Source organism: Lutra lutra, chromosome 12 (assembly GCF_902655055.1).
Source record: "Lutra lutra chromosome 12, mLutLut1.2, whole genome shotgun sequence".
Lineage (NCBI taxonomy): Eukaryota > Metazoa > Chordata > Mammalia > Carnivora > Mustelidae > Lutra > Lutra lutra.
Window position 1 is genome coordinate 87,117,815 of NC_062289.1, and position 19,245 is coordinate 87,137,059.

A 19,245-nucleotide genomic window follows, 5' to 3' on the forward strand; every position below is an offset into this window, starting at 1 on the left:
TTGTTCAAGAATTTTTAATCTTTAAAGGAAGCTCCTTACCCATTAAGCACTCACTCTCTAATCACTAATCTGATTTGCCTCTTCACTCTTTGAAAGATACTTTTGCCAGGTATAGAATTCTTGGTTGACATCCCTCCCCCACCCCGCCCCAGTACTTTAAATATGTTGTGCTACTGTCATTTTGCTTGCACTGATTCCAGTGAGAAATCTACCATTTTTATCTTTGTTCTTCCGTACATTATTATTTTGGGGGAGCTGTTAAGATATTTTCTATCACTGATTTTAGGCACTCTGACTGTGATGTACCTTTGTATGGTTTTGTAGCATTAAGTACATTCACATTGTTCTGCAACTGTCCCCACCGCTCTGTTTCTTGTGCATTAGGTTCATTAAGCTTCCTGCAGCTTTGGAGTTTTCAGGTAAATTTGGGTAATTTTTTTCCAGCCATTATTTCTTAAGATTCTCCCCCTCATTTGCCTTCCCTTTGGGGGATTATTACCACTCCGATGTTAGGCCAAATGAAGTGCCATGTATTAGTGATGCTTTTTTCACTTTTTTGGATTCTTTTGTTAGATGGATCCTTTGTATGCCCCGTGGTCACCGAAATCTTCTGTAGTCTAATCCACTGCTAATCTATCCGGTTTTCATCTCTGACATTGTAGTTTTTAATCTCTGGAAGTTTAGTTTGGGTTGTTTATATTTTCCATGTCTCTACCGAACATGTTCGGTGTTTTTTTTTCCCCTTACCTAGCTTTGTAACTATACTGTGCAGTAATAACTGTTTTTTTTTTTTTTAAAGATTTTGTTTATTTGACAGAGAGAGATCACAAGTAGACAGAGGCAGGCACAGAGAGAGAGAGAGGGAGGGAAGCAGGCTCCCTGCTGAGCAGAGAGCCCAATGTGGGATTTGATCCCAGGACCCTGAGATCATGACCTGAGCCGAAGGCAGCGGCTTAACCCACTGAGCCACCCAGGCGCCCCAAGTAATAACTGTTTTAATGCTCTTGCCTACTAATTCTATCATTTGTGTAATTTCTAGGTTAGTTTCAGTTGATTTTTCTGGGTCCTATTTTGTTGCTTCTTTGTATGTCCAGTGGTTTTTGATTGGATACCAGGCATTCTGAATTTTACCCTCTTATGTGCTATTTTTGTATCCCTATATTTGCAAGCTGTTTTTAATACTTGGTCACTTCAGAACAGCTTGATCCTTCTGTGTCAAACTTTTAAGCTTTATTAGGTGGGACCTGAATAGGAATTAGTTTTTCCAAATTCCAAAATTAGGAATTAATGTTACTGCACTACTAAGGCAAAAATCAGTGTTCCATAAATGATAAAGTTTTCTATATTGGCTAGTGGGAACAGGAGCTATCTCCTGTTCTTTGCCAGTTCTAATCCTTTTGGCTGGTTCTCTTCCCAGCCTCTGACAGTTTCCTTATATGCAGGAGCTTATCAGTACTCTGCTAAATCCTTGAGGACTCTCAACAGATCTACATGCAGAGTTCTCTCTGTACAACTCTCCATCTCTACTCTGCCCCATAAACTAGGTGCCTTGGTTTCCTTGGATGCTTTGGTTCTCTTTTTTTTAAAAGATTATTTATTTATTTGACAGAGAGATCACAAGGAGGCAGAGAGGCCGGCAGAGAGAGAGGAGGAAGCAGGCTCCCCGCTGAGCAGAGAGCCCGATGCGGGGCTTGATCCCAGGACCCCGAGATCACGACCTGAGCCGAAGGCAGCGGCCCAACCCACTGAGCCACCCAGGCGCCCCTGCTTTGGTTATCTTAACCGTGGGAGACTGTAGGGTTCCACCTTGGGTTTCCCCTCCTTTTGCTGCTGTCTGAAAACTATCCACACCATATGCTGAGGCCATGGTAGCACCTACCATATTTCTCTTCTCTTAGAGCTCTGTCCTTCAGTGCCTGATGTTTTGAGAACCATATAGGTCAGGTTTTTTTGTTTTGTTTTTTAAAAGATTTTATTTGAGCGAGAGAACAAGAAAGCACACGAGAGGGATAAGCAGACTTCCCACTGAGCCAGGGGCCTGATGCAGGGCTTGATCCTAGGATCCTGAGATCATGACCTGAGCCAAGGGCAGATGCTTAATTGATTGAGCCATACAGGTGCTCCATATCAGGTTTTTTTTTTCATTTATTTGATAGAGAAGCAGTGGGAGGGGGAGAAGCAGCCCTCTTGCTGTGAGCAGGGAGCCCGATACAGGGTTGGATCCTAAGACCCTGGGATCACGACCTGAGCCAAAGGCAGACACTTAATGACTGAGCCACCCAGGCGCCCCACATGTCAGGTTTTTGATTTTAGTTGTTGAGATGGGGAAGGTAAGTCTGGTTTCTGTTCCTCTATCATGGTTAGAAGTGTCCTGAAAGCATGAGCTTTCTAGAGTGTTTTAAAGCCTGATGCCATTCTGATTTGCATATAATTTTTTACCCTTGAAGCTTTTAAGGATGTTTATCTCTGGTATATTTGAACTTCCCCATGTGTATGTTGGTGTGGATTCTTTTTCCAGTCAAAGAGCTGGACACTTAATGAGCATTTTGGAAACTTGTGACCTCTTGTTTTTCAGTTTTATTTTTTGGATATTTGGTAATTTCTCTGTTCTCTCTCTGCAGAATTCCAATGGTAGTTGGATATTGGCACTCTTAGATTGATCCCTTTTTTCTTAATCTTTTTGCCCAACTTTATAGGAAAGTTCCTCAATTTTATTCTTTCATCTTTTTTAAGATTTTATTTGACAGATTGCAAGTAGGGAGAGAGGCAGTCAGGGTGGGGCGGGGCGGGGGGAAGCAGGCTCCCCACTGAGCAGAGACACCGCCCTCCCACCCCGATGCAGGGCTCATGGCTCAATCCCAGGCCCGAGATTATGACCAGAGCCGAAGGCAGACACTTAATTGACTGAGCCACCCTGGTGCTGCCATCCTTTCATTTTTTTTTTTTTTTTTTTTAATTTGACAGAGAGAGATCACAAGTGGGCAGAGAGGCAGGCAGAGAGAGGAGGAAGCAGGCTCCCTGTGGAGCAGAGAGCCCAATGTGGGACTCGATCCCAGGACCCTGAGATCATGACCTGAGCTGAAGGCAGAGGCTCAACCCACTGAGCCACCCAGGTGCCCCTTTCATCCTTATATTAAGTGTATTTCTGGTAGCCTCTTAGCCTTTCCCACAGCCTTTTCCTCCCTTACTCAATGGATGCAGTACTTTTTATTTATTTATATTTTTATTTTTTTAAAGAATTTATTTGACAGAGTGAAAGGAGAGAGAGCACAAGTGGGGGGGGGGAGCAGCAGAGGGAGAGGGGGAAGCAGGCTCCCCGCTGAGCAGAGAGCCCGATGTGGGACTCGATCCCAGGATCCTGAGATCATGACCGAAGGCAGAGGCTTTAACCCACTGAGCCACCCAGGTGCCCCGATGCAGTACTTTTTAAAGTAATATCTGCACTCAGTGTCGGGTTCAAACAACCCCACGATCAGGAGTCACACCCTCCAACTGAGCCAGTGCTTGTTCTTGTACTTTGTGCCATGGTGGTTTTTTAGATATCTCATTCTACTCCGTACTTTTTGTTTTGGTATATTAGACTTTTCCTCAAATCTGTTTCTGGGCTGTTTAAGATTGGGGCACTAAAAACGAGAGGCTTCTTTAACTCTTCGCGTTCACTGTAGGGCAGTAGGCTGGCATGTTCACTGGAAAGCCCCAGCTTTCAGAATCTGTAGGTCTCCCAGCCTGCTGTGTAAACCGAAGGTGGGGATGGAGGCTCAGCTGCTGGGCTGCTTTCTCCTGAATAGGGCTTCTAGCTTTTTCCAGGTGCGGCGCTTGACCTTCTGCTTCTTACTTGAATTTTGAATCCTTGTTTTTCTCCTGGCACATGAGGCATCTAATTCCTTCTTCCCTTTATACTGTTTATTTTTTAGAGGGAGGTACACATATGTGCTCTGAAGTCATTTATTCTTCTAATAGTTGTCCTTTCAGAAATTGTGGATTAAAATGATAGATTGAAGTTTCATGAAGATGGAATGTGTGCTTTTCTTTCTTTCTTCATGTCATTTTGGTGTACTTGTATTTGGAGGGGGGCACTGAGGCATTGGGATGTTTTTATAAGTAGGCACCATGCCTAACATGGGACTTAAACTTGACCCTGAGATCAAGAGTTGTATACTCTGAGCCAGCCAGACTCAGTACTTATATTTTTCAGAAACTATCCATCCAGGAGACCATCCCTTCAGAAAAGTACATGGTGGTGTACAGCCCATTGTGAACACGTATCTGTCACCACTTCCCACACCAAAAACATTACCAAGAGCCCAGAACACCCCTCCTACTACCAGTCCCTATTCTCTGGGACCCAAGACCACTACTATTTTGATATTTTATGTTAAGACAGGTCAATTTTTTTTCGCTATTTTTAGTATTATTTAAATGAACTTATACCAGTAAGTACTTTTTTATGCTTGTGTGCCCTGTGGCTAGCACTGTTACCATTGCTGGGAGCATTCTTACACATGGTTTTTGGTGATGGCGTATGTATTCTGTTGGATTTACACGAGGCATGGGATTGCTGGTCTTAGGGGATGTGCAGTGGAGAGTACCAGTTTTCCAAAGTAGTTGTAGCTTAATGTTCCCCACATCAGTGTGGATGGTTCCACATCCTCCCCCAACCATGGGGGTTTGGTGGTAGCTGTATAGACTTTGTCATGATTTTAATATGCATCTCTGATGACTAATGAAGATGAATGTTGTCTATTATTGGATAGTATAATTCCGAATACACTTGTTTTTTAAGAAGCAACTCTTTAAAAAGATGTCCTCAGCCATTCTGGAGAGCAGGAGAATCGTTGCTGTGCTCAGTGAGGGATGTTTAGCTGAGGCACCTCACTCCCCAGCTTCTCATGCCCAACAGAAGTCTTCTCTTCGCCGGGAGGGGTTGCTTTTGCTGTTTCTAGCACCCTGAGGCAACAGACAGGAGGAGGAAAGTTGCTTGCTCCTCACCAAGAGGACTTTTGCTCTTCCAGTAATGAAGACATAGATGGGATACTTCCAACTAAAAGCCTTTATTAAGGATAAGAAAGATAGGGTCAGAAGAATTAAGTGGGTCTGCAAGGACTTCAAGGAGCAGGAGGACGTGATAAGCAGGTCAGGGAGACTGGTTGGATTCTCCTGAATGCAGACCACAGGGTTCCCTTGCGGGGTAGCAAGGGGGAACTGTGCTAGAAGAGGGCAGAACCATTGATCTTAGGAAAGCAACACTAGGTCTTTATCTTCTCTGCATTTCCCTTTTGTACAGGAGTTCTAGATCCACTGCTGGCTCCCAGGGGAGGATATGTGGTCTAAGAGTGGCCTAGACTCTTCCAGTGCAATGATTTCCTTGAGGAAAATTCTTACACTGGCATGAGAGTACAGAAAAGTTCCACTATGAGTAGGGGCAGAACATGCACAGGTTTAGCTTTGACCTTGGATTTCCATTCCTTCTATCATGCTTTCTATCTGAAAACCAGCCTCAAGGAGTTGAATGGGAAAAGGTAGTTGATAAGCATGACGAAGAAGCCTGTCAAGTGCAGAGACCAAATTCCTAACGACTGGACAGCACTTAGGTATCAGAGCCATCCGAGCCTGTCAGCCTTTGAGTCTTTTCAGTGAGTAGATGATCACACAACTCTTCAGGTAAATCAAAATTAGATGAAGGTTATTTATTGGTGCGACTTTTTTCCTGTAGTGAGCTTCCTTTACACAGCAGTGGTGTAAATAGCATCAAATTGAATGAAAACTTTGTTAAATGCAACCATAAATAATTATAATAAATATACATCAAGTAACTTTACAGCACACGGTTTTTTTAGGGCCAAGGTTTGAATCGGTCTGGACCTCTCAATGTGCTCTCTGGGAGAAGCAGTCGTGTTAGCAGCAGACCTCTTACTCACAGCTGTCATCGTATCAAGTGATGGGCCAAAAGCAGCTTCCCAAACCCCCCTTGGGGAGGTAGCTGACAATTCTGAGTCCATTCAAGGGATAGGAAGGATTGGAAGGGACCAAGAATGTAAAAATACAGAGAGGAAGAATTCTAATAATCCAGAGGCTCTTTCGTTAGCAGAAGTAAGAGGATCCTTGTCAGGACTACATCCTGGTGTGACCCCCAGTCAACGGGGCTCTCGCCGCCAGGAGGCAGCGGCCAACCCTCTTCCTTTCAAGCAGGGAAAACTGCTTGTGGGCACTTACCTCCAGACAGGACTGCTCCTGCATCAAATGTAACCGATGCAGCCGGAACGTTTAATCCGGTTTTAGCTTTTCCTTAGGTTGGGGAATCATTTCTATAATGGTCCTTAATGCATTTCCTAAGAATAAGAGGGAGGAGATGGATGCTAATGGCTCTAACTCTAAAATCCATACATCCTTCTGACAGACCAGGGCCACAGCAGAGAAAGGTAAAACTCAGCTCTCTCTCCCCAGCACTCACACTCCAAAGCCTTCTAGTCCGCACGCACTCAGAACTTTCAGTATTCACAATATTATACAATAAATACAGTGATGCAATTCCATGAGAACTGGCAAGGCCCAAATGACAGTGTCCAACAAGATGGCATACGCTGCTCTTGAACAAAGTACCATCGGACAAAGACCTGTGTGGGGCACAAATGCACTGGGGCAGTGGGTGAGCCTGGAGCGGCTCAGCCCAGGCACACACACACACATGGGGTGGCAAAGGGGGGCAGGAGGACCCCACAGTGGTCCTTGGAAGGTCTTAATCACTGAAGTAGACCCTGAATGGAGCAGAGCACTTCAGTCAGTCAGCTCTTTTCAAAACGGGTGTGTGGCCCAGTCCACCACTGCAGTGAGGAAGGGCTGTTTCTGAGTACAAAAGGGGGTCAGGCTTGAATCATGTGCTTTCCTGTTTGATCTCAGAAAAAGGCCCCCACTCGAGCACTGTTTCTCCTCCTCTGGGTGTCCTCCTCAACTCCTGGAGCTGTGACACCCCTGGCTGTGAACTAAGGTCAGGGATGAACCCTTTGGTCTTCGGAGAACACTCGGGAAAACTGTCAGACTAGGGGCCCAGAGGAGAGAGCGCGGAGGCTCATCTGGGTGGGAAGGGATGGAGGAACCAGTAGGGGGCTTTTCCTCAGAAAAACCCAGACCATGAACAAGGTTCCAAAGCCGGAAGATTAACACAGAACACTCCCTGTGTGTCTCCCACATTTGGGTAACTGGCCCAGCCATTTCAAGATGGAAGGAGGCCTGTGGGAGCTGCATCCAGGATCAACTCCAGCTCAAGGCAAGAGAGGCAAGGCCACAGACCTGTTTGTGAAGATGCTCTGCGGAGAGTACGGGATGCTCTGTGTGGCCTTGGGATCTCACCACCAGCTTCCTGCTGGGTGGTTTCCATGATGTGGAACTAACTGGGGCCTTACGGCATCAGAATCCGGTGGCCATGAAAGACAATGTCCAAGAAGATCAAATGAGACACGGGCTGCCCGGGAACTAAACTATCCTACAAACATACCACAAACAGGTAGTAAAAGAACCAACCCATCACGAAACATACAAATACAAAAGGTTAAGTCTTCCAGGAAGCCCTGGAATGTGGACAAAAGTTCAGAAAAGCAAAATGTCGCCAACTCCTCACGCAGGGCCTGGAGGGACGTGCCCTCGGTGGCAGGCTTCCCAAGCCGGCAGAGCGGTGCTCGGTGACGGACTCACTCTGGGGCTCCCTCCCCTCAGCCACTTAGGGGGTCTTCACGGTAGTGAATGGCACAACGAAGTTTCTCCAGCATGATTTCCAGAGAGGAGTACTGGGGAAGTTTGATCATGAACATGCAGGTCTCCACTCGGATGTAGCGAGAGTCTGGGGAACCTGCGAAAGAAACCCCACCAGGCCAGTGTTAGGAGGCTGCGCTACGGTTCCAGGGAGCCCCATCGGCCTCTCTGCTTCCAGGTTTGCTTCTTTGGGCAGCTCTAAGCCAACCCCAAGGCCCATCAGGAGGAGGGGGTAGGTGTGGGGCAAAAGAAGATTCTGGAGGAGAAAACCGCAGACACAACTCGTGTATAGCACAGGCACCACAGTGCTGACCTGTGAGGGAATCTGGTTAGAGCTGTTTGTTTGCCCAGCAGAGGGTTTTATTTTTCTACATTTAAAATTTGGAAAATTAAAACATTTCTGGATTTTTAACTTACATCAAACTTGGGCCTCCAAGAGTCCATAACTCTTGGCTGAGGCAAAGTTTGGGAGGCACATGACACCACCCCACTCCCTCGTTTACAACTGGGTTTGGCTGTCCGCTGCTCTCCCTCCCTCCCGCAGAGCCCAGCAGCCCCAGCTCCCAGCTGAGGGAAGGGCCTGTGCGTCCCGACTTGGAACACGGTGAGGGGCGGGTGGTACCTGCTGTGCCATCTGGGGGGGCGATCTTCATAGGGTATGGGGGCACATGGGCCGTGTCAGGGCCCCCGTCTTTGCAGGGGCAGGTGAACGGGATGCGCTCCTGGTTGCAGGCGAACTTGATGAACTTGCACAGCTCCTCCTGGGCGAACATCTCCAGGGCCCCCCAGAAGAACTCGATGTGCTGGTCTGTCTCCATCAGCCCCACCTGGTACATGGTGTGGGCCTGGGGAAGAAAGGCCCCCCCGAGACGTGAGCAGAGCCGGGCCTCTGCTAGCCCAGTACCTCCCTAGACCAGACGGGTGCGGCAGGGACACGATGGCCGCCGGCCGTGGGGATCGTGACGATGACAGAGACTTGGAAGGTATGTCCCAGTGCCTGTGTGTGGGACTGCAGCCTGCACCTCAGGCCTAGCAGCAGAGGCTCGACCTGGGTTACCCCACGGCCACGCTGGGCGGGGCCTGTCACCGTTCCCACTGGACGTGAAGTCACTCGGGCAAGGTCTCGCAGCTGGCAAGAAGCAACCCTGGGATGCCGGGGTCCCGCCTGAGGGAAGCTGGCTGGGCCGAGAGCAGGCCAGGCTGGGGAAGGGAGGGGGCTCAGCAAAAACGGTCTTTGCTCGGGATGTGGCCCCAGACGGGGGGCCTGACAGCGATCTGGGTACGAAGCGGACCCTGCCACGTGCTGCCACAAGCCAGCTTCGGCTAACTCGGCTGTGAGGGGGTGCGCGTGGCCTGGGGCCGGAGTGCTGGCACACAGAAGTACCAGGACGGGCCCCCATTGACACCGCCTGCCCGCGTAGCCCGGCCCCAGGCCACCGACCTTGAGGAACTCGAGGTTGATGTACGGGAGGCCGCAGGTGCGCAGCTCCATCTCCAGCGGGCTGAGCGTGGTGAGCAGCTGCAGGGGGATGATGGCGCCCAGGCCCGCCCTCACGGCCGTCACGCACTCAGCGTTCTGCAGCTCCCGCAGCCGCAGGCTCCGGATGGCCGCCGCGTAGATGTCCTTGTTCTCCCACCTGCAGGTGCGAGGGGGACCCAGGTGACGGAGAACGCCGAGGCGGCCCGTGGGGCTGCTCCTAGGCTTGGGGCCACACGCCCCCAGTCAAGGTCCCAGCAGGAGGGGCCTCAGGCCCAGTTACCGAGATGTCCTCGTCCTGGCAGCCCCACGAATTCCTCTCCTGCCTCTGGGTGTCACCCACCTCACAGCTGGGGTTTTCTGCTGAACCTTCTGCTGAACACATTCTATCCTTGCTGACACCCGGCGTCCTGCCTCACACTCCTCCCACGGGTGAGATCCGTCTGTCCCCATCCCACCCAGGCCATCCAAGTCCAGACACTGCCGCGACACCCTATCAGCCCGACTGGCCGGTCCCCTGTGTAGGCACAACACTCACGCCACAGGGATGTGCCGGCCGCGGCTGCACAGCTCCACCTCCTCGCCCGTCATGGTCAGGTAGGTGAACCTGCAGCACGGCTTGTTGGGACCCTCAGGGCTCTCGGTGGCCAGGTGCTGGGAGGCGATCTCGGCACACAGGGCCTCGAGCTCGGTCTCATCGTTGATCTGGAGGACAGAGGCAGACCGGCGCTAACTGCCTGACCCGCTCCCAAGGTCCCCTGGAAGATGGAACCCCAATCTCCAGTTGGGCAAGCAGCAGGCACCGTTTGGATGGGGGCTGCCCTTGACCATTATGAAGGTACACACAGCACAGGCCTGCCCAGAGATGCCGTGAGTTCAGGGCTGGGCATGTGGCAGAAGCCTGGCTGGTGAGACCCCAACTGCAGGGCTTTTTCTGTTACTGTTTGGAAGCGGCAGCCCTTTCCCTGGTGTGGACACAACTGTAAGATGGTACATCTCGTACTAATGGGGACCATCTTGAAACCAGTTATTGAAGAGATCATTTGAACACCTGGATTCAGCCTTGCCTGAAGCCAAATCTATATCTATATTTAGTTTCAAAACCAGATCATTAAAAAAAAAACAAAATTAGGGTCCAAAAGACACTGCTGTGCATGCCGGGCTACCAAGGAGATGACACGATCTGGCCCAGAGAGAATAAACCCCTAAGTCTGGGTTGGTGAAGGCTACAGGTACAAGCACCAGAAGTTCAGAATATTTCTTCCTGGTTCGTGTGCCCCAACCCTGGCGTAGTCCTATCCCGGCACCCTCTGAGGCTTTGCCCAACCCCTTCAGAAAGAAGCCTTGCCTGGACTGTCCTTCTGGATGCTGTCTTACACCCTCTGCCTGCCCCAGGCCCTTGCTGCCACGCACAGCCCTGGGAGAACTTCTCAAAACAGTGCCTGGCAGGGACTCCTAAATCCCCAGCCCGCGGGGGCCGCCCTGCTTTGCCCCTTTAGAAAATTCCCTGTACTCCCCGCTTCTGCACGGAAACCAAGCACGAATCCAGGATCCCGGCTTTGGTGCTCCCTTGTGCTGCTGCCCTCAAGTGGTGGCCAAGGGGAGGACAGTGGAGACCCTGGCACCGAAGCCCCTCACAGGGCGCAAGTTCTGAGCCTCCCACTCAAGGGGCCGCAGCCAGGCCTCTGACGCCGCTGCTCCCCTGCGACACAGGCAGTTGGCCTCAAGGGGGAGGGCTGGGGCAGAGGCACCTCCACACTTGGTCTCTAACTTCAGGGGGTGTTGCAGCTGGACACGGAGGTCCCCTGGTGGCTCTGCTGCCCACCAGCTCTCCTCTCTGAGCCTCCCTCCCTCCTGGCCTTGTCCCGAGGACGCGCGCACACAGCCCTCCGGAACCGGGCCTCATGCCGGGAGAGTAACCCGGTTGCTCCTGTGGCCCAGAGCCTGGCCCCTGGCCAGCCTCCAAGACTGCGAACCAGTGGCCAGATGTGAACGGCCCCCCGGGGGCCCAGCCGCAGCCGAGCACGGACATGCCGCCTCCAGGGTGCTGGGCTGTGCGGGCAGAGGGGCGGTCAGCGCTGTGCTCGCGCGATCTGTGTCTCGAGGCACAAGGAGGAGAGCCACGGTCCCAACCCCTTCCCCTTCCCTGCTTGATCCCAGGTGATCCCCAAGAACCAATCTCCTGAGCTCTGAGGCCCCAAAACTAAGCTCTTAAAAGTGAAAGTGGGTCTGCTTGTAGGAGACCCCCGCCCCCGGCACCTCTGCTCCGTCAGCGGCCGGGAACCCTTCAACGCTGTGTCTTTGGGAGGCCGTCAGGGCACATCGGTCACCCCTACTCGGCTGCTATCAAATAGGAAGAGAAGCCAGAGGAGCTTCTGCCGCTATGAAGGAAGCCTGCCAGACGCGGCTCGCCTTCCCTCCTGTTCTTTGGGAGATCCCAGTCGGTCTGCAGGTGGGCGCTTGGGCTCCCGCGGCACGGAGGACCAGGGGACGGCAGGCCATGGAGGCGGCAAGGAGCCCCAGGGACACTGCCCCTGAGCTCTGCTGTCCCCAGCACGGACTATTCACTTACACTCTCGAATTTCTTGACATAATTGTAGGTGAGTATGTCTGCTTCCTGTAGGTCTTGGTCAGGGTCCAGGGGCTCACCCACCAGGGTCTTCCAGAAGGAAGGCAGGAGGTCCAGGGGAAGAGGGACATCTGCCCGAATTGCAATTCCCAGCAACTGGCCCAGGAAGTGCAGCAGCTGCTCCTCCCCATAGGTGATGGGGCTGGGGGTCAGGATGTACTTGCCCTGCAGACGGAGGCGCGGAGGAAGTGACCAATGGCGCCTTTACCCCTCCCTGGAGCAGGCGGCCACGGCCAGCAGCAGGGAGCCTCCGCAGGGTCGGGGCGGCCGACTGGGAAGGGGTGTAAGAGGACACACCGCCAGGGCCCCAAGCCAGCGCCCCGCCGCTGCCCACGCCTCAGGCGTCCTACCTTGTTCTTGTTGACAGCGGAGCTGGGGCACAACAGCAGGAGGGACAGCGAGGAGCTCTGCAGCTCTTTACACACCTGCCACAGGAAGTGCCGGAAAGAGCCGCCTGCGGGACACACGGAGACCCATCAGCACCGGGACCCCCGCAGCCCACCTGGGCCTCAGCCCGTTCGCCACCCGGAATGCAGCTATGGCGGAGGGGACAGAAGACGCGTCCGAGGGCGGGGAGACGGGGGGTCAAGTCCCACTGTGCCACTTACTAGCTGGGTGACCCCCAGGGAATCACTTCCCGGTGACCCAATCCATCAAATGGGGACAATAATCGAACCGATGGTGGGGGCTGGCTTCGAGGCTTCTGTGAGCCCCGATGTAGAGCCCCATGGGGGCTGCCCCCCCGGCTGCAAGGTCCCACTCATCTGCAAGCTTGTCTGATTCACAACTGTCGCTCTAGGTCGTACCGAGAGCGGGGCCGCCTGTCCTACTCAGCACTGACTGAGCACTCACTGCCAGTGAGTGTCTAACTGCACAGACCGATGGCACGAGCGCTTATAGAGGGCGAAGGGTCACTAACTGTCCCCTGCTGCTGTCATTCCAGACGTGCCTTTGGCTTTCTGGCTAACGTCTCCCTGTGGCTGAGTCTCCTCTCCCCTGCGCATCCCCCATCAGGGCCCTAAGGTCAGAAGCTCTGAGGACAGCTGTGCATACACACTACTTGGTCGGAGTTGTACAGAGGACCTGCTTGGGGACAGATGTCCTTGCTCAGCTTCCACGGGGAAGCAGGAGATTCCTGCCTGCGGAAACCACCAAGGGCTGGGCCGTGCGGCCAGACAGAGCTGGGTTGAGCCACAGCCGGCTGCCTGGCCCGGGGGAGGCGGCTGTCAGTCCTGCAGGACAAGGCCGGTCTGTTGCAAGCTTCCGCTGCTAGACGGGAGGGTCAGGTGTGGAGCGGGGCCCGGCCGCCTCGGCACGCTCAGCGGGTAGGAGCTTTCTGAGAGGACCTGGCCCAAGGCTCGGCCGGAGCGGGGTCCGGGATGCGAATGGCAATGGGAGATGCAGCTGCCCCAGCGGCCCAGCCCTCCCGCTGCGTCTGGCTGAGGCCCCGGGGCTCCCCTCTCACCCCGAGTGGGAAACACTTCCTGAATGTCTGGGGTGCACTTAGGATGGCCGAAAGCGGCACGAGGAGCATTTTCTGAGTTGCCGGGCCTCCTCGCTGTCCCTAGCACTGGTCTCTCATGGGACACACACAAGCTCTGACCCAGGCCAGCCCTCCGCCGGGGGCGCTTCCCAGGGGACGAAGCCCATCGGCACAGACGGCGTCTCCGCGGGGTCCCCTTGGCGCTGACCGGGGCCGCGGGGCTGAAGTCCCTGGCAAGCGCCGGCTCCCGCCCAGGCCAGGGGCAGTCCTGGCTTCTGCACAGCAGGCCACCACCGACCTGGCTTTTTCAGTCTTGCTAAGGGTGCGGGGGGGGGGGGGGGCGATCTGGGGCAGACGGGGCAGACGAGGCTAAAGATGACCCTAGAAACGTTCCCAGCCCCCACATGGCTTCTACCCGCACCGGCGGCCCAGAGCCCGGGGGGCTGCACTCACTGGTGCCGTGGACCTCCTCCCCGGTGAAGCGGATGTTGAAGGCATAGGTGGGGTCGCCGCCGCTGGCCAGCTTGACACAAAGCTGCGAGGACGACACAGAGGCCAGCTGCCGGGCAGCCTGGCAGAAGTAGGAGTTTTCGGAGGCTCTGATCTCCCCTGGAAAGAGACAGAAAGCAGTAAAAGCCTCCCGGCGCAAGCTTCTGCTCTCCCTCCCCGGGACAGATGGCTTGCCAGGCCTCTGCCCGCTTCCCAGCCCTCCCCCTGCTCCCGCTCAGCCACCCTGCCTTCTCTCTGCTCTTGGAAGGTCTTCCATGCCGCAGGCACATGGCTCCCAGCCTCCCCTCCGTCTCCAGGGGAGGGATCCCCCGTCCATACTCTTTTCTCATCTCCTCTACGCTGTGTGTGTGTTTATAGGCCGTGGCTACCGCCCCAGCAGCCGTCCCCCCCCTTATTCAACGCGGGAACTCCCAACTCTAGCAAGTCCATGGTCAATCAGAATGTTTCCACTCCCACCCTCCCCCGCAGTTAGGTGTAGCTCCCCGACAGTTCTCCAGTGAGATGGGAAGGGGAGGCGAGGTTCTGGGAAGCGGAGAGCTCCTTCTGCCTCTCCCCTTCCTCTTGCTGTCCAGCATGCAGGCTCGAAAGGGGACTCTGAAGGTGGAAGCCACCCGCTGGGACACGTGGGAGGAGGACAGAAGCAGCCGGATGAATGTGTGCACTCCCTTCCTCTAGAGGCTTCTATCACGTGCAAGAAATCAACGGCATCGTTTGTTCAATCATGACCTTTTTGCATTTTCTGCTCTGCATAGCTTGTCTTACCTCCCACAATTTCCAGTGGGTCCAAAGTGATCTCGGGAGCTGCATGGTCAGCTGTCCTCTGCACGGTGGCATTCAGCACCCGATTCATGACAGTCACCTTCGTGTCATAAAAGATCAGCCCTGAAAGGAAGAATGTGGGAGAGAGGCTCAGACGGGGCTGCTTTCCTTCCCTGTCACCTCTGAGGCCTGGCAGAGGACACGCTGCGCCCCCTACCCACACTGGGCCGGTCTCTCCTGGGACGCCCTCCAGGCCCCTGAATTTGTTAGTATCTGGCCCAATGGTAATATATGAACCCCGGCCTCTGTCATGCCCAGGAATGGCAGAAAAACATGAAGTATGAGGAGGTTTGCTGTAGCATTTTCTGAAATGGCAAAAAGTAAAAACCCACAAGGTGAAGGTGCAGAACAGAACATAAGCTAGGATACCCATTTTTAAATTAAAAAAACCAAAACAAACACGTGTGTCTATTTGTATGTGAACAGAAAAGTCTGGAAGGACAGGTACACAGTGGTTAATGATGATCATCTCTGGAATGTAGGGGACAGACAGTGAATCAGAGCCTATTTTTTTTTTTTAAGATTTATTTATTTATTTATTTGTCAGAGAGAGAGAGAGAGAGAGAGAGTGAGCACAGGCAGACAAAGTGACAGGCAGAGGCAGAGGAGGAAGCAGGCTCCCCGCCGAGCAAGGAGCCCGATGTGGGGCTCGATCCCAGGACGCTGGGATCATGACCTGAGCCGAAGGCAGCCGCTTAACCAACTGAGCCACCCAGGAGTCCCTCTATTTTCTTTTTAAATAATGGAATCCAATGTGGGGCTCAAACCCACGACCCCGAGATCAAGAGTCACACGCTCTTCCGACTGAGCCAGCCAGGTGCTCCTGAAAACTCAAGAAAATTTAATTTTTCAGGGTGTAACCGAAGTAACCGCTCTCGGCTGGAAGTGCTGTTCGTGGGGACCTGGGCGCGGTCCAGGTAAGGGGGCGCCTCCCAGCCGTGGACTGTCGGGCGGGGGACATGGGGGGGCGCACAGGTGCTGACCTTTGGCCTCCTTCAGCAGGGCGGCGATGCTGTGCGCGTACATGGGCGTCGGGCGCAGCTCCACCAGAGGCAGGAAGAAGGTCTCCAGCGTGGTGTTCAGGGACTGCAGCAGAGCGAAGCGCAGGCGCAGGCTCTCGATGGGCACGTCTGCAGGGATGAGGGCGGTCAGGCCCAGGCTCCTGGGCTGCGAGGGACTCAGGTGGCCCCTGTCCCTGGGGTGTGGGGGGCCCGCAGCACCGGGGCCGGGGCATTTCAGGGGGACTGGAAGGACCCCCACAGGAGATTTTATCCCCGGGACCCACAGACACAGTGCGTGAGTGGCCCCTGGTCTGCATGAGCCCAGGCCAAGCAGAAGCAGAGGGGGAGGCCCCGGCTCTTAGGGAATCCCAGGACCTCCTCGGCCTATCTTCAGGGCCACGCCAGGGCTGTGGTTGATGCTATTTTTAATTTCAAATTTGAAACTGACTTCTAGGAAGCTTCAAAAATAGTACACAGTCCTGTGTACCTTTCATCAGCTTCCCCCAAAGTGACATCAGATGTCAAGAACAGGACACAGACACTGGCACACTGTCTCACTGTCTCACTGGTGCTCACATCTATCTCCAGCTGTCAGAGATGGACAGCAGGACCACTTCTGGCCCAGGTCTACCTTCAAAGTATCCGGAAGAGCAAAGAGCAAAGGCCCAGGACACGTGGCCGAGCAAGGGCGGACAGACTCCCAAGCCGCCCGTGGTACGGCGCGCACAGGCACAGAACACAAGCCCAGGGGTCACACGTCAGCATGCTGTGACAAGGGTGACCTCCCAGGGACGGATTTACGGAGAACGTCTGTTCTTGCTCGTGCACCTACGTGTGCAGGCACCTTCCTAGCTTTTCATAAAGACGCTGCTCTCTCGTGATGAAGGATAACGGACAGCTGATCCCCGCTCCCTCCCGACGCCCGCCGGGCATGTAATGCAGCTGCGGTCACAGCTTCCGTCTCTCCCTCTCCTCTGCCCCCATGGCTCACAGCAGGTGATCCGAGGGACTCGTTCGATGGCCGCAAGGAGCCCGCCTAGTCCCTCCAAACCCCTGGTGCTCTTGTTGGGGATGCCCCCAGGCAGCGCAGGGCGACGGTCCCCCATGGCAATTCCGCCAGAGCCCACATACTCAAGAGACAGGCCACTCTGGGGTCTGCGGCATCTGCGGGGTCCAGGTACACCTCGTGGGGGTGGAGCCGCGCGGGCGTGATGGCCAGGTGACGGCACAGCCGGTTGATGTACTGCACCAGCGCCACGTCCATCTCCAGGGTCCACCTCCTGGAGGCCTTGTGCGCGTGTCGGACGTCGATGCAGGCACACCTGGGGCCGGGCGAGAAGGGCAAGGTGGGCCAGGGGCCACGTCCCCGCTCCCAGAGGACCACTGGCACAGAGCCTCGCCTCGCAGCTGGCGTCTCTGTGCGAGGGGAGGTGCCCCTGAAGGAGGGAACACACAGCCTGCAGGCGAGGACAACGCCACCGTCCCGGACCCCGGCCGCACGCACCCCTGCGGGCCTCCCTCCCGTGCCTGGGCCAAGGGCAGAGGGGTAAGAACGGGGCTCTGGAGTCCCTGGGCTGAAATCTAGACCACCCGGTGACCTGGGCCACCAAGACGGCTGCTTTGTGAGGCCCAGTTTCCTCATGTACGAAAGGCAGCTAGCAGCAGTACGCAACCCGCCCCTGTCACCTCAGCCAGCTGAGGTCGCCTTCAAGGCCCACGGCCAAGCTGACGAGGAGCACCTGCCGACCTCACCGAAGCTGGGCCCCTCGGCTGGTAGGGCACGCGCACAGGGGGCCAGGAGGGCAGCACTCCCGCTCCCGCATCACCTGCTATGCTGACCCCGGGGGGATGGGGAAACAGAAAAAAAAAAAAAAAAAAAAGAAAGCAGATGTCTTGTGTGCACCCACTTCTAAGTATGGAAAAAACCCACCCCCTGAAAATGTCGGGAGACACGCTGCCTGGGATTTCCAACGGGATGCCCCTGGGCGCAGGACCACGGGAGAGCTCCTGCGAGCCTGTACACGAGGCCCAGGGTGTGCGGGGAGTGTGCATGGCCCTTCCGACCCCAGGAAGCCGTGGGCCCCGGAGAGACGGGCAGGCTGCCGGTGGATGGGTGCCTCTGGCTCCCGGGCCTTCGGCACCTCCCTGGGCCACATGCCACACAGGGTGCTCCCTGCCAGGAGGGCCCATCTGGGGCCAGGGGCCGAGCCTCTCAACCCAGGCGGCGTGGGTCCCACCGGAGGAGGGCTGAGAGACAGCTGCCTCCAGAAGGGGGTCCCCTCACAGCCCCCTCCAGGCTGGCTGAGAGCAGCAGATGCCACTGGCTGCCCTCAGGCCAGGTGTGGGAAGGAGGCATCAGGGCTGGCACGGCCCCTCGGCGCCCGTGAATGAGCCCTCGAGCTGTAAAAAATGTGTCACCTGGGAATTCGTTCGCAGGCCAACCTGCGACCTTCTCACTTCGAATGCACTTTCTAGTCCAAAATGGGTGATTCTACTTTCAAAAGCCCCAAAGTCATCTCTTACTGGCTTGTAAAATAAATCAGAAAACTGGTCTGCGAACGGACTCTGAGCCTTCCGTGAGGTACGAAATGACGGCGCCCAGCAGCAAAGCACCTCTGAACCCGAGCGCGGATGTAAAAACCGCGTGCTCCCGGCTGCCGTTCCGGCCCTGCCGCCCGCACTCTGGCTGCGCGCCCCGGCTGAACGCCGGAGTGAGGGCAGGGAGGTTTCTTGCGGGTTGTAAGCACTGGGCTGGCCTGGGACCGCCTTACAGCTAGAAAGGGGAAACCATTCTTGTTTGGCCCCGGGGACCTGGCGAGCTCTTCCCTGGAAGAGAGGGAGAGCGGGACGTGGAGACAAAGTGGGACTCCGAGGAACAAAGAATCTTTGGAATAAGAAACTGTCCCCATTAGGGACTGAAGTGTGTCCATCCCCACCCCTGTTCCTGTGTTGAAGCCTAAATCCCAGTGTGTGACTGTGTTAGGAGACGGGGCCTTTGAAGACGTAACTGAGTTAAAGGAGGTCCTCTGGGCCAGGCCCAGACCAGCAGACTGGTGTCCCCCTTGGAAGTGGGGCAGCAACAGGGACGCGACCATCTGCGAGCCAATGACAGGCCTCAGGAGAAGCCGACCCTGCTGACACCTTGACCTCCAGAACCGTCAGAAGATGAATCTGTTGTTTAGAACAGAGGTGGTTTCCAAATGCGTTCTGAAACCCACTTGGAGAATCATGAGAAACCAGCAGCTCAGGAGGCATCAGAACAGCAGGCAGAAGGGCTCCCAGAAAGGATGTTGGAGGGGACGCCTCTGGTGGCCAAGAACAATTTTTACACAAGGTATCAACTGGACTGAGAGACAACTTCTTACCTCTCAAAGTGAAGGTCATAACCACAGGATAAAATCGCCCTCCAGACACTACGGATGTCTTGCTTGGCTCGGTCAATAACAAACTTGTGAAATCCTTCCAAGGTGAGATACTTCTCCTCAGGGACTGATGGAGAAGGATTGAGAGAGTTAGGAGTTTGGAAGAACCTCCCACAGCAGTGGCCTCGCGCCATGCTCTGGTGGCGTTTCTGGCACGG

General features: G+C 54.7%; 1 protein-coding gene across 8 annotated transcripts in view; it reads right to left on the reverse strand.

Moving 5' to 3' along the window:
• Positions 1-4,098: 4,098 nt before the first annotated feature.
• The window catches only part of HECTD4 (HECT domain E3 ubiquitin protein ligase 4), a 187,197-nt gene continuing 172,050 nt past the window's right edge, over positions 4,099-19,245 (reverse strand). For all 8 annotated transcript variants that reach the window (XM_047696835.1, XM_047696832.1, XM_047696829.1 and 5 more), the window contains 11 exons: positions 19,031-19,154; positions 16,797-16,987; positions 15,648-15,794; positions 14,608-14,727; positions 13,789-13,944; positions 12,203-12,306; positions 11,796-12,017; positions 9,762-9,928; positions 9,188-9,383; positions 8,369-8,591; positions 4,099-7,843 (listed from right to left, as the gene is read on the reverse strand). In XM_047696835.1, coding sequence (XP_047552791.1) covers positions 7,707-7,843; positions 8,369-8,591; positions 9,188-9,383; positions 9,762-9,928; positions 11,796-12,017; positions 12,203-12,306; positions 13,789-13,944; positions 14,608-14,727; positions 15,648-15,794; positions 16,797-16,987; positions 19,031-19,154 — 1,787 coding nt within the window. In that variant the 3' untranslated portion in view covers positions 4,099-7,706. The remainder of the gene's footprint in view (positions 7,844-8,368; positions 8,592-9,187; positions 9,384-9,761; positions 9,929-11,795; positions 12,018-12,202; positions 12,307-13,788; positions 13,945-14,607; positions 14,728-15,647; positions 15,795-16,796; positions 16,988-19,030; positions 19,155-19,245) is intronic.